Genomic DNA, 15,338 nt, shown 5'->3' on the forward strand with positions numbered 1-15,338 from the left:
CAGCATGTTTTCATCTGTGTTTGGATACAACTGAAGCAAAGTGGTTGACTGAACCTTTCAAAACGGCACTGAATTTAACCACTGATTTCAAAACTGCACTGATTTTGCTGTTGTTGTTTCTTCTTAGCATTTCTGAGCAATGCCGGGTAGGAGGCTGCGATTGCATATAATCTAAGAATAGGTGCATCCCACCCACCATTTTCCCCACTGAGTTCTACACATTTGGGAATGGTTTCTCACAACTTAACCTCTCCTTCCTCTAAGGAAGCATAGATTTGATCGCTCTTAACTCGCACTGCTTCTTTACCCAATTCTTCCTCTCCTTTGTATGACCTTGAGCAACTATGGAACAGCCATTCCCTTCACTGTTCTGTATGTTTTGGTCTCAGGGGGGAAAGCCTTGCCAGTTTTGCTGATCTCCATTTTTCTCCCCTTGTAATGAGGCGTCTGTGCCACCAAACGTTCTTCCCTCATAACTTGTCAGTTTCAATGAGCAGGGATGGAGAAGGAAATGGTAGCAGTGAGTCTAAGCTGGCAATGCACAAATAGGGCCTGTCACCAACCATACTGCAGGGGGTTTTTTTTATTACACATATATATCGTTTCTCAAACACTTTATCCTCCCTCATTCTCATGCTCTGGTTATCTCCCGCTTGGACTACTGCAATGCACTCTATGTGGGGCTGCCACTACAACTAATCCAGAATCTGGCAGCTAGACTGGTGATTGGGAACGGCCGCCGAGACCACACAACACCGGTCCTGAAAGACCTACATTGACTCCCAGTACGTTTCCGGGCAATTCAAAGTGTTGGTGCTGACCTTTAAACCCCTAAATGGCCTGAGCCCAGTATACCTGAAGAAACGTTTCCACCCCCATTGTTCTACCTGGACACTGAGGTCCAGTGCCGAGGGCTTTCTGGTGGTTCCTTTTCAAGAAGCAAAGTTACAGGGAACCAGGAAGAGGGTCTTCTTGGTAGTGGTGTCTGCCCTTTGGAACGCCCTCCCACCAGATGTCAAAGAAATAAACAACTATTGGACTTTTAGAAGACATCTGAAGGCAGCCCTGTTTAGGGAAGCTTTTAATACTGGATGAATCATTGTATTTTAATATTCTGCTGGAAGCCACCCAGAGTGGCTGGGGAAACCCAGCCACATGGGCAGGGTATAAATATATTATTATTATTATTATTATTATTATTATTATTATTATTATTATTATTACTTTCACAATAATCCTGTGAGGTATGTTAGGTTGAAAGCTAGGCCAGTTGCCAACTTTATGGTTGAGTGGGGATTTGAACTCCAATCCTAGTCCAGCACACTAACCATTGCTCCATGCTGCCTCTCTGCGACCAGGTCTAGCCACAGAGCAGTGTGGGGCAAAATATAGGAACTTTAACCTACATTAGCTGCAGGGGGCAAGGTGACATTAAAAGAAGAAAAAGTATAACTTGGGAATGGTCACAATGCGCATTAACTGAATGCACATTAACTGAAAGGGGAGACTCCTAAGCTATAATTGAAGTACTTGAGAAACAGACGGTTCTGGCCACGTTTAATATTGTGAAGCCTCTGCATCCAGCTTTCTAACATGGCACTGACACCTTTAAAAAGTATCACAGTATATATGCAAATGGTCCAATTGCTTTCAGGTTGTGATGATGCGGACCGTACCACGACTTAGCAGAAGCTGGGCAAACTGCATGGCTTGGTGGATGGGAGCAGCTGCAATAATTTGAAAAGTGGCACCAGAAAAGAAAATTAAACAGCATCCGTATTCAAAATTTCCACAGCTGTAGAAACTAGCAAGTAGGGGAGAAAGCTAGCTAGGATGTGCTACTTTCCTCTATGCCAAGAGGAAGAAGGCACCCAAACATGTGATCTCTCATGCGCAGTCTGCAGTAGCATAAGAATAGCATACAATATTTCTGAATTTGAATATTTGCTCAAAAACCTGAACCACCCATAATGCAATCATACTAAAGCTTTTTTAATTTTTTTAATTTTTTTAAACCACTGTTTTTCTTCTTTTCCTGGATCAGATCAGTTTAGTCCTTCCCCCTTTTCTCAGCTTGCAACCTTGTTGTCAGGCTTCCAGAGTGATAAAGAAGAACCATTTTGAAGATCACAAGAAAGGTAAAGGGACCCCTAACCATTAGGTCCAGTCGTGACCGACTCTGGGGTTGCGGCGCTCATCTTGCTTTATTGGCCGAGGGAGCTTCCGGGTCATGTGGCCAGCATGACTAAGCCACTTCTGGTGAACCAGAGCAGCGCATGGAAATGGTGCTTACCTTCCCACTGGAGTGGTACCTATTTATCTACTTGCACTTTGACGTGCTTTCAAACTGCTAGATTGGAAGGAGCAGGGACCGAGCAACGGGAGCTCACCCCATCGCAGGGATTCGAACCACCGACCTTCTGATCAGCAAGTCCTAGGCTCTGTGGTTTAACCCACAGCACCACCTGCATCCCTTTTGAAGATCACAAGGGGCACACAAATGCTACATAGGGTCACCACCACCGAGGATGCCAGCTTTTTACTTACTCCATTTTTCAGGGAGAGATTCAGCAGGTGCCACCTTCTTCCAGCACCTGTTGGGTTTTGAAGTTATTAGAGGGAGTAATCCCCAAGGAATTGTCTTAAAATTCTGAGGGTCAAATTTTGACTCCTTCTCTAGCATCTTTTGTTCATGAGTAACCCAAAGCTACATTCTTCCTTGAAGAAAGAGTGTGCATGCGCTTGGGGGAGGACTCAGCTGTTGTCCAAGCTGCCCTCCTCCCACCCCTGCTTCTATAGGAAGCCATGCAAAAGGCTCTAACAGTCTCTCTAGGGATGAGTGAGAAATTTGATTCAGTCTGAACTTAAAGGCAAAGCAGCTTCATTTGCACTTTCTGAAACAAGAATCGAAAACACAGCAATCCTTCAGGATTCACACAGGTTTTGCAGTGCAGTTCACCTGCCAAGTTATGTGTGCACAAATGCATACAATAGGGTAAAGTTTGCAATTAAAATGCATGTATTGCTGAAAACAACATACAAAAAGGTGATATATTAGGGGGAATTTCTTGACAAAAATCTATAATATTAGGCGAAAATGTATATATTAAGAATCATTCACACTAAAATGATGGTGGATGAGGGCTTCAAAAAATACAACGTGGAAAATTAAATTTAAGATTGCAAAAAAATGAGAAACTAAGGGAAACTACAACTGACAGATTCACCCGTCCTTAATCTCAACTGCTGTCCAGGTTATCGTTTCCTCTAACTTCCACTTAAGCATAGTAATAATAATATGAACATATCACCAAACAACTCGCGAAGCTGAAGAAACCCACACAGGGTAGATTAAAAAGCTGTGACACAACTTCTCTGCAGAAGCTCAGCATCCCTACAAATGCTACACCTGAATGCAGCGACCGAACATGATAATCAAATCAGAAAAAAATGACAAGCTGCCTCTTTCCCTCTCCCGAGCCAGGAGGGGATCACTTAACAAGCAGAGGGGTTGAAACCAAGAAAAACACAGAGGTCCTTGGTGAAAATAAAAGGAGTGGGATGAGGAAGGAAACGCTTCCTTTGAGAAGTTTGATTTTCAGACCCAGAGGGAATCAGAGAAACAGACCAAGATTTTTCCTCTCTGTATACAGCCCTCCCTCCCTCTCCCATGCTAAATGTGGGACTAAGGATGGGGAATCCTTTTCAGTCTGAGGGCCATATTCCGTTCTGAGCATTCTTGTGGGGGCCACGTGCCAGGGGTGGGCGGGACCAGAGGCAAAAGTAGATAGAGTGACTAATGCAAATATTATCTTTGTACAGTAGGCTTGTTTCTACATGTACTCTTCCCTATCCTCTGTCCAAGATGCTGTTCAGCAGGGAATGTGGCTTGGGGACAACAACAACAACAACAACAACAACAACAACAATTTATTATTTATACCCCACCCATGTGGCTGGGCTTCCCCAGCCACTCTGGGCGGCTTCCAACAGAACACTAAAATACAATAACCTATTAAACATTAAAAGCTTCCCTAAACAGGGCTGCCTTCAGATGTCTTCTAAAAGTCTGGCAGTTGTTTTTCTCTTTGACATCTGGTGGGAGGGTGTTCCACAGGGCGGGTGCCACTACCAAGAAGGTCCTCTGCCTGGTTCCCTGTAACTTGGCTTCTTGCAGCAAGGGAACCACTAGAAGGCTCTCAGAGCTGGACCTCAGTATCTGGGCAGAACGATGGAGGTGGAGACGCTCCTTCAGGTATACTGGACCGAGGCTGTTTAGGATGCTCGACAGAGACAGAGCCTATGGTCCACAACTCTGTGTCAGACCGAGCCCATGTGTCAGGCTTGCGCCCACAGGAAAGATGCTTGACCTGCTTTGTCTTGGTTCCTCTCCCCCAAATACTGAAGGCTCCAGAAACGGTGGTGATGGCAGTTACTGCCAAGCTCATCTTTCCTTCGTTCTCTTAACTTGTTTCACAGAGCAGCCACACTGTGGAGTGAAACACAAAGCCAATCGTGCCAGTGGCCTTCATTTCTCATTAAGAATATTTTTTTATTAACCGACCAATCACATCAAATCAAACCAAATTACATAAATTCCAAATTACAAAGCCGAATTTTAAATTTTTGTTGGGGGTACCCATATTTCAAATTCCGAAGGGGATCCAATCAACTTCTTGCTTCTTACTGCTGTTTTAATGTCCACAAATCTAACCTTATGATGTTCACAGTACTATCCAGTCCTTTCTTATTGTTTTTCCACATCTCTTGTTGTTATTTTCATATATTTTTCCTTTCTCTTTGTGACCTCTGATAGTCTCCGCAAGCTGGTTAGAACAGTTTGTAATCCTGCGTGGATATTATTTTTTTGTCCAGTAGCCATATCCAGACGTTTTCCATATAACATCACTTCCATACATCAAAACAGTCTTAGCGTCATTAATCTTCACCAATCTGCCTCCTTTCTCAAAACCTCTGAGGAGATTCACTAGGAATGCAGTCTAAAAACAAGTCCATTCTTCCTCCCAGCTATAAATCCTTTGGCAAGATGGCGACTCCGAATTAATTGCTGCGCCATTCCAAAAGCTCTTATTGCTTCTCGATCTCCATAAAGCATACTTTTGGTTAAAGTTTATCTCCACACAGACCTTAATCATCCTGCTTGGGTCAGTTCAACCGATGATTCTAATGAGGAAGGGTTCTTGTAAATAACATAGAAGGAAAGTAAAAAAGGTTTCCCCCCCCCCCCCATTCAGTCCCAACATACCCAGCCTTTGGTGTATCTTCATCGTAAAATATTCCTGTTTCTCCAACCCGTCGTCTTCTTTCGCAGAGGTCACTTAAATTAGCAGACTTCACTCCCCTTCTTCACTTGAAATATGTGCACTTGCTTCTTTTGTAATTAATTATTCCGAATTGCTGCAGCTAGTGCGCGATCAGAGACAGCGTCCAGGAGAGCCGAGGTCCACACGGGGGCATTCTGCCTAGGGCCCTCATCCCCTTCTTTTGAATTAGGGGGTGATTTATGGGCACAGCAGGCAAGGGCAGTGTTCCCCATTTCCTTGGGGCAACAAGGGAGGCTGCCTACTTCCATAACAGCCTCTTAATTACCCCGTGTGGGTTGGAGAGATGGTATTGTCGGCCAACTTCCAATGCACCCCCTAGTGGCCCCCCCAGCCTTCATTTCTCATATGGGGCCCTGAGGCACTCTGGGAAATGAAGTTGGCCTGCTTAACTGCCTGGATCTCCGCTCCGCTGTATGGCAGCTCTGTGGGGAAAGTTAAAGAAAAATAGGAGGGGGGGGGAACAAACCACCATCACTGTAGGGTCTCAGACCTACACCCAGTAGTCCTACCCAAAGAGTGCCACAGATTCTGCAACAGTGGTCTTCACTTTCCAGATGCTTTAAAGGAACCATGCTTGGGACTCAGCTATACAGCTGCAAATAAAACGTTTTAAATATATTGTAAAGTGCAATATACAAATAAGACACTTGATGGCAACAGTGAGCTGTGGCAAATTCAATGTGTTTTTCAAAAAGTGTTTGTTTGTTTTTTAAGCATTTTCACAGTGGTTTTTTAAATATTTGTGTAGATTCCATCTTGGTTGTCCTTCTTTTCATATATGAGTTTTGAGTAACTATTCTGGGAATCCTGGGTATGTTTTAAAGTGGCTAAGTAAATAATTTTTTCTCAATAGCACTACTGCAATACTTTGACTGTTCCATTAGCCTTTGAGATGAGGCTTGAGTCTTGCCAACACATCAAAATACCCAACTGCGTTTTACCCTTTATACAATACCAACTGCATTTTACGCTTTACAGGCTATTCCTGCAAGCCACTGCGGCAGCAATATTCCTTCTAGGTGCAATAGAAGAAATACATTTCAGCTTGCTGAACTAAGGAGCAATATCCAGGTTGCTTAAAGGATGGGATGATGCACAGTCCAACAAAAAGCAGACCGACTGCTCAGCCTTCAAGGAAAGGCTCTTCATTTGCTAAGAACGACGCTCTACCTGACATCACGTCACTGTGAATCCTGCCCTGATGGTGATAGCTGGGTGTCTTCAAGGAGATGCGAGAAGGACTTCCCAGGATTTATGCTCTGGGCTGACGACAGATAAAAGTTATGAGACGGATTTGTGAAAACTGCTCAGCTATGAAATCACTTTCTTCACTGGAAAGTCTGTTTTCCTTGCGGCTCCTCTTACGGCCTGGCATTAGGTAGGTACACACTGTCTCTCCATTTCATCACACAAAAGGCAATGGAGGAACTGCAGCATTTGGAGCAAAACCACTTTATCTGTATGGCAGGCAGAGCTGCAAATAGACTGGTAGGTCCAAAAAAAAAAAAAAAAAAGGTGCCAAGGAAATGGGCAGCGGAGGAAGATTAAAGGACCGAGTTTGTGGGGAGAAAAAGCCACTCAGCAAGACAAGGCTTTGTTTAAGTAAATAAATAAGAACCGAGGAAACAAACAAGCAAAGCAGATGCTCCTCTAATGACCTATGACCTTTCCCCTCAGGAATATTTCAGTCTTCTGCTCAGAATTTCTGGCTTTTATAATTTATCTATCTTGTACTCTACCCATTTGACTGGGTTAACATGCAGGCAGTGTTCAACCCAGTTGCCCAGTAATAATAAATATTAATAATAATAATAAATTTTTATTTATACCCTGCCCTTCCCGGTTCAGAAAACCTGGTTCAGGGCGGCTAACAACAAATTTAAAACACTTAATTGTAATACAACATAGAGCAACATAAAATACAGTATAAAAGCATGAATAAGAATAAAATTCAAAGTTCAAAAATCAATTTGGGGGAAATCCATCCAATAAGCATTAGATAGTCACCAGGGCTAGCTGGCTGAATTAGTCCTACTTGGGCCAGCGAGGAGGCCAGGGGAGAATTAACTGTGAGGTCTCAGAGTGGGTAATCTTCATGAAAGGGGGGGGGGGAAGAGAAGGGAAATAAAAGATCAGGCTGAATTCAAATTAAAGACCAGGTGGAGTAGCTCTGCCTTACAGGCCTAATGGAAGGAGGTTAAACCCTGAAGGGCCCTAGTCTCATGGGACAGTAAGCAGTAAACTGCTGCTTGGTTAGGAACTTAAAAAAACAACAACCAACAACCTTACATAAAGTTTAATTTGAAAGCTTTTCTTCTTTCAGTTCAACTTACTATGGTCCTCCTCACAAGACAAGGTTTATGGAAATAGGCATGCAACCAACATGAGCTAGCGATGAGAGTGGTTGCTAGTCTCCATTTGATAATTAATGGCAGCTTCTGTAGACTCACCCACAAACTAATAAGTCCACTTCCTGCCTCCAGATGTCCAGAAACCACATGATAAAGCATGGAAGACTAGGTAAAAATCCTCAGCTATTTAATGATTGGGGAATTGTGCTCAAATTTCCACTCCCATGGTTCTCCTAGCACTGGGTCACTCAATTTTGTCATGAAGTAGGGAATAATCCCACAATACGCATGTGACAGGTTGACTTCCTTCTTTTTCACACAGAAATGTTTGTTGTGTTTAGGGTGCAAAGTAGAATTCCATGCCCCTGTGGAAAATGGCAAACCCAACACCTGCCCGTCGTATTTTTGCACTTTCTTTTTTCTTGCACAGAAATGGCATTGGAAGAGTTGGCAGTTGGTTTCTGCAAGTACTGGCCATCTGAAGTAGAAAGCCTTACTGCTGCCCTTGTATTTTATCCTTATTAGAGAGTGTAAACTTTTCAGCATGTCAACACAGTTTGGCTGATTCAAAATCAAAAATAAAATCATTGTTTTGCTAATGCAATATGAGTGTTAGTAGGATTCGGCCCTAACGGTTCATTATGGTGTCCTAATATCATGCTGTCCCCTTTTTCAGAAGGAAGAGATATACTGGAGAAATTTCACTCACCACTCTGTTCCTTCCTAACTTGCCCACTGCTGCTGTTGTATAGACTTCAATAGTCATCCTTTTCCCTATAAAGAGGATGTGTCACCAACTTGCTACTGCTCCAGGGGTGGGAAAAAGTCATTCTCACCAGTTACTTCGGTTGCATGAATTTTGCCTGCCCAGTCCTTTCCCGGTGATCATAGGACCGTTCTATCCAATATCTGGGACTCTTCTGCTACTCCAAATGGACCAAAGTTCTAACTTAACTACCTTGAGACTGTAGGAGGCTGTAGAAGGGAGAGACTTTTACAGCCAAAAAAAAAAGCCTTTATACAGCAAAGCTCATTGGGAATTTGGGTGAAACTGTTGAAAGCTGACTACAGGAGAAGTGAAGGGAAAGGAAGGTCAATCTCACTCCCCGCCAATCGAAGATCACCTCTGTAAACTGCCAGTATTTTGCAGGAGGGATTTGACTGCATACCAGAAATTTAGGTTTGTACAGTTCACATGGATCAAAGATCTCTGCTTCCCCAGTTCAACAAATCCACTCAAAACAAAACACAGACTTCTTGTGACATTGAAACGGAGGGGCAGAACAAAGGAACGGCTAACAGGAAGACATTTAACCTGCATACAAGCAAATCAGGATGGATACTCATTATACAACCTTCCCACAAACAAATTGGAACAAAAGCTCAATAAAGTCTGGACATAGTCTAACCTCCATGTAAGCATTGTATAAGCAAATCAGGATGCATGCTCAGTCAACAGGTTTACTGGAAGAGCCCAAAAACAGAGTGCTGGAGCTGCATTTTAAGTCACAGCCGGCAGCCTGCAAACCAAACCTGCTCCCTGCAAGCCCTGCTAGGCCTCTTGTCTCAATCCCCGGCCTCATCTTGGCCCTGCCTCCTCCTACCATAGATTGCAGTAACTTTCTGCAGTAGGGCAGCTACCTGTTCGTCACTGCGTGTGTACGCTGGGGGGCGAGGGCAGGAAGAGACACTATAGGAAGCAGAGAAAAATCTCCCCCTCCTACAATCCCCCTTCTGAGCTCCTGAGCAAAATGGACAAGCTTCACCTGTCGCTCCAGTCCAAATATAATACCAAAATTTGAAATGGGCTTTGCAGACTTCTAGTCGATTTCAACTCCTTTTGCTCAACAAAGCAAAATCATAAAAAGCCATACTGTGCATTGTGGCTCCTTGAAGACTTAACAGAGGTATTATGGCATAAGCCTTTGTGAGCAAAAGTTTCCTACATTGTATGCAAGGAGTGCAAGGGGGGTGGCAAATGAAAGCAGCGAGGTCAAAGAGAAATGCAATGTAAAAAATGACAGTGAGCCTTCACAAACATATTCAGCTTGATCAATGTGACCTCACAGTGAGGTAGGCTCTGCAAGGGGCTGGACGATGAGCCTTGAGGGCCCTTCCAGCTCTATGATTCTAGGCTGAAAGATGGTGGAGCAATCACCAAGCTAGCTTCATGGGTGAACAAGGATTTGAACCCAGGACTAGCTTGAATATTATCTGCATTAAGTTGCACTAGTTCTGCCACATTAACGGTGTTGGACTGTGTACACACTCCCATTTAGTGTACTCCCATAGCTGGCCTGGGAAGCAGTGCACAGAAGGAGGGTATCAGCCACAATCCATATGTATCCTGTCGTTCCTTACAAAACGCTGTGTTTTGGTGCATTCTCCACAAGCCAGCATCAATCTAAATTGCAAAAACAAACTAACTGCCACTGTTTTAAGCTGCTTATTTGTACAAAACCCTAGTTTGCTGTAACCGTAAACCATCAACTGAACTGCCCAGTTCCAAGCACACTCCAAAATACTTTTGTCTAGACTGATATCATCCATCCTAAGGAAATGAATTCATCCAGTAATATGTATTTGGAAGGTTAGATCCTCGTCTTGGATCAGCTGTCCCAGATGGGATGTTTTCATATTTTGGGGCCACAAATTATTCTTCTTAGCAATCAAGAGTGTTTGAATTCAGCTTCTTTGCAGACGTAGCAAAGCACAAGGACACACCTGCACCAATTGTTTTTCCCCCAATGGTTTGCACCTGTGTGTGCCACAAAGAGCTTATGCAGTCTGCACAGTATCCTGCATTCTGCCTTGATTAATACTCCATGCCCAGATGCTAACCTTTGTGTGATGTCTATTGTGGCTGGTTAGATATTCCACAGTGTCCCTAATCTAGGACGTTATTCTCCTCGAGTATGTTTTTTTAACACCTTTCTTTATTTCTGTTCAATTAAGGTGAAATGGGTGCTTTCCTTCCTATTTACTCATCAAATAGGCATCAGTCCTCCCGCACCAATACACACTTCAAGCTGTTTTATTGTGTGCTTCTGGCAGATTTCCCTCTTGAAGTTGAATAGCCTCCATTAATTCCAAATATTTCTCTCTTTTTCTTTCCCTCTCACATATAGGCAAATAAAGGTCCCTATGAATGTCCTTTTTGTTGTGAATTCATGATTATTTCTGCTCACTTATGGCATCGGAGTTGTTGTACACAATCACATTTTCAATACTATATTCACCAGGAAACATTTCGGGGCAGACATGCTGCTTCGTTTCCAATCAGTGCATGTCCCATAACTTAAATCCTATAACTTTTTAATCCCGCAAATGTTTGTCCTGCACTTCTTGGGCTGTAGCCGCCTCCAGATGACATTAATACAATAACACTGGGGAAGCATCACAGAACAACTAATGAAGAAGAAAGCTGTGTGGACGGCCGAGAATAAATCCATCACTAGTGCACTATTATTGCAATGGTGTCAGGTTGCAGAATACATCTGCAAACAAACAACAGGTCTGGAGGAACCCACAAGGTTATTAGTTTACAGTACTCTGCTTTTAATCTGTTGGGAGCCACCTAGAGTGGTTGGGGAAACCCAGCCAGATGGGCAGGGTATAAATATATTATTATTATTATTATTATTACTACTACTACTACTATAGCACATCAGTATAATGTGCTGTGATATATAATATGCACAGCTGTCTGCATATTAACCATGATTTCCAAAGGAAGAAGAACAAAAAGCACCCAGGAGCAGGAACATAGTTTAAGGTTGCTTCGTATGTTCTCAAGTCGGACCACTGTTCCATCAAGCTCAGTAATGTTTACACTGACTGGCAGCAGCTCTCCAGGGTTTCAGACTGGGGATGGTCTCAGCCTTACTTGGAGATGCTAGGGCTTTAACCTGGGGCCTGAGCAGGAAGCACACGAGGGAAGGAAATGCAGAGTAAGGGAAGGAAATCAAGGAACGGCAATTGCCAAACCATTGTGAAAAATTGTAGCGGAGGGGCATCAGTGCACACATACCTCTATTATCAGGCAACCTTGATCCTACAGATAGTTGAAGCGCAGCTGCGCCAATAGCAAGAGCTGACAATAGTAAACTGGTGATAATATGCAGCAGTCCTGTGCGTGTAAAACAGATCTTTCTCCTCTCATACTGTCAACAATGGCTATGGTGCTGCTTTGAACAGGGAAGAATGGCTGTCACGCATGATGTGAGTGGTGCACCTCCTGATGCCCAAGAAAAGGCCACTTCTCCAGTCAAAAAAGGTAAGACATGAGTGGCGTTTTTTTTCTAGTTCTGCCTCAAGTTTACTCCATCCTCCAGTTCAGGCTCAAGAATGGCAGGGTGGAGAATTCCCTCTCTAGAGGATCAAGGGGTTTAGCGGCACAATCTGGGGAATTCAATATAAGGGCCATTTTGAGAATGGCCACCAAATGCACACTGAACAAGGAGTTGAGGCCAGTACTTGCTCCTGAAGACCATCCCTATATAGGAGATCTGAAATTTAAAACTTTGTTTGGATTAATGACAGGGTTTCCTGTGCCCAGCAAAAAAGACCCTCCCCTTCAAAGTCAATAAGTCACAGGATTAATTTCATTAGACACATCTACTCCCAGCACAATGCTATTCTAACAAATTCATAAATTTGCCTGGGTGAAAGCTTCACGGGTGACAGATTACCTTTAAACTCGCATATTCTTGAAATGTATTAAATCCATCTGTCTCAATTAGCATATTTATCAATTAATTAGAGTGGGAGTGTTTATTCTGGGAGCAGTGAAGCTTGCCATCTGAATAGCAGGGCAGTCTTTTGTTTTTATGAGACCAGAATGTGCAGTCAGAGAGGGCTTTTTTTTTGTCGTATTTAAAGTTTCCCCTTTCATCACGTTCCCCAGAAGGCTGAGGAGCTTAATACACGGATTAAGACTTGCACCATGCTTTTATAAATACATTGACTTCAATGCAAATCAAAAAGCAGAGAGCTCACTTGATTATGCCTAAGGATGACCCTTTAAACCCCGCACACTAATTCAGGGTGGTAACTTGGTATGCCTCACACTGCAAACACACAGCATGTGTGGTAGGCAGTGGCTGGCAGGCTGCTAGTCAGGCGGTTTAAGTAGGGTGTCATCCGCAGCTCATACTGAGTCAGGGAGGGGTTGAGTCAGTGCATCCATGACCACACAGTCCTGCTGAAAGCCAAGCAGTGCTCCAAAATCTGATCCACCGTGTCCTTCTCATTCCAGTATCCTGTAGGCTAACAGCACCCACCATATGCATTGGCATTCCAACCTTTACTAACCCAAACACACACAAACACACACACACCAAGCTTCTTACCCATCCACCTTGAGGCCACCAACAGCAACTTCTGTTGCCCCCTTCATTAGTCCAGCCCATTCATATTACAGTGGTACCTCGGGTTACATAGGCTTCAGGTTACATACACTTCAGGTTACAGACTCCGCTAACCCAGAAATAATACTTCGGGTTAAGAACTTTGCTTCAGGATGAGAACAGAAATGTACGTGCTCCAGCGGCACGGCAGCAGCAGGAGGCCCCATTAGCTAAAGTGGTGCTTCAGGTTAAGAACAGTTTCAGGTTAAGAATGGACCTCAAGAACGAATTAAGTACTTAACCCGAGGTACCACTGTATTGATCTTCACCACCAACTATCTCATTCCTTTCATTCCTCTTCTATGTATGCAATTATTACACCACTAGATTTCCACTCTCCACTTTTCCTGTGGTCTGCCCCCAAAGTGCCCTTGGCCTGTGCAACAGGAATCTACCACTCCCACCCCACAAGTTCTTTTAGTTTTGCTCATGCCTTTCACACCAGAAGAATGCAAAAAAAAGCCTTCTCCATCACCAGCACACAAAGATAGATGATAGATAGATAGATAGATAGATAGATAGATAGATAGATGATAGATAGATGATAGATAGATAGATAGATAGATAGATGATAGATATAGATAGAAACACACCCTGTCAATTCCATTCAAGCTATTTTCACAGCAGGTCGTAGGCATGTGGAAGGTAGGACAGCCAATATTGAAGTAGCTCTTGCGCCATCAAATTGTGTGTGTATGAATGTGTGCGTATAATTCCCACAGACACATGTTTCTACAGATGTACCACGATGAAAAGTTAATCCACACAACTGGAGGTGGCTTCCTTTTCTCCCTCCTCTGCACCTCTAGAATCTAATTTTTGCACCCTTCCTCTTGGCTGCTGTTTACCTGGGAGAGAGATGGCAGACATGACTGAGGGATGTGGAACAACGGTTAACTCTATGCAGCCTGTCCATTTGTTTAATTGGTACAGTTCCATCCCAGCTTTTCCTTCAAGGAGCTCAAGGTGGGTCCCACGCCAAGCATCCCCACAACCCCCCCACAACACAAGCCTCTCCTTCGCTCCAACTATTAACCCCTTGGCTGCCGACATGCCTCGGTTTTCTCCCCAGCTCCGGCTGCCTCCGTCCGCTTCCCTTTTGCTCTCCCCCCTCCCACCCCGCGCCGAGTCTTACCCGCGTCCTCCTCGTCGAAGCTGTTCATGCAGGGGAAGTAAATGGCCAGGGCCTCGAAGGACGCGGAGAGGCTGAGGCGGCTCTGCGATCGCTCCATGAAAAGCCCCGAGCCCGGGGCGCCGCCGGGGGCTTCGGCCGCAGCCTGCGGCTTGGCCAGCTTCGACGCCCCATTCTTCACTCGGAGCACAGCCCGCGGCGTCTTGGCTACTGTGGGGGGGGCCTTAGGGAGGTGAGAAATGGGCTGACCGGGGTGGGGGATATGAGGCGGGGGGTGGGTGAGGGGGGGTGACAGAAGAACGGACTTGAACCCACCGGCGGCGGAGATGGGAGGGAGGGAGAAAGAGAAGGTGATGCTGAGGAGGGAACGCGCAGGGAAGATGCTAGTGGTACCCAGGAAACTGAGCGCCCGGGAGAAAGGATGCAGGTGGTACCCAAGAGAGGAAGGATGCTGGTGGTACCCAAGAGAGAAAGGATGCTGGTGGTACCCAAAGGGAGGGTGGATGCGGTGAGGAAGGATGCTGCCAAGAGAGCTGCTTCTTCCAGCTGCCGCTCTTCTCCCGAGGAGAGATGCTGCAGCTGCTCTTTTGCCCCCAGGGAGGAGAGGAGGGAGGCTGCTGTGATCCCCGATGCAGATGTCAGGATGGAGCCCGATGCCCTTGCGTCGCCGCGAAGTCTGCGGCTGCCGGCGAGAGAACCACCTGCTGCTCCGCCCGCTCTCCCCGGGCGTCCACGGCTCTTCCCGCGGAGGCGCGTCTGGCTCTTCTCGCCGCGTCCCCCACCGCCAGGCTGCGCTCCTCGCGGCTGCCCGTCTCCGGCTCTCAATGGCTCTTCATTCAGCCCGGCGTCGGGGGCGGGGGCTGCGGCCGTGAAGTCATCCCGGGAAAGGCGGCGCGGCCAATCGGAGCCCGAGGGCGGGCGGAGAGGGGCAGTCGCTAGGGCTTGAAAGGGGACCCGCCGCTGGATAAGGGTTGGCGGCGGCCGTTGCCAGGCGGAAAGCGACGGAGCATGCGCCCTCGCGCCTTTTGTGTGACGGCGGCTGCGGCGGATGGTTTGCAGCCCATCGATTTCACGCTGCTGGAGTTCACTGGCTGTAGGATGT

At 45.4% G+C, this 15,338-nt stretch overlaps 1 protein-coding gene and 1 long non-coding RNA gene across 3 annotated transcripts in view; both read right to left on the bottom strand.

Moving 5' to 3' along the window:
- Nucleotides 1-15,127, bottom strand: part of RIMS4 (regulating synaptic membrane exocytosis 4) — a 102,197-nt gene extending 87,070 nt beyond the window's left edge. Inside the window, exon 1 of one of the 2 annotated variants that reach the window (XM_081868063.1) lies at nucleotides 14,240-15,127. In XM_081868063.1, coding sequence (XP_081724189.1) covers nucleotides 14,240-14,336 — 97 coding nt within the window. In that variant the 5' untranslated portion in view covers nucleotides 14,337-15,127. The remainder of the gene's footprint in view (nucleotides 1-14,239) is intronic. The other variant, XM_081868062.1, reaches the window with a different exon arrangement.
- Nucleotides 1-15,338, bottom strand: part of LOC309345177 — a 175,149-nt gene that overhangs the window by 90,666 nt on the left and 69,145 nt on the right. The window lies entirely within an intron of this gene.

The sequence above is a fragment of the Podarcis erhardii genome, assembly GCF_964252035.2.
Source record: "Podarcis erhardii genome assembly, chromosome: 6".
In the NCBI taxonomy this organism is placed as follows: Eukaryota; Metazoa; Chordata; class Lepidosauria; order Squamata; family Lacertidae; genus Podarcis; species Podarcis erhardii.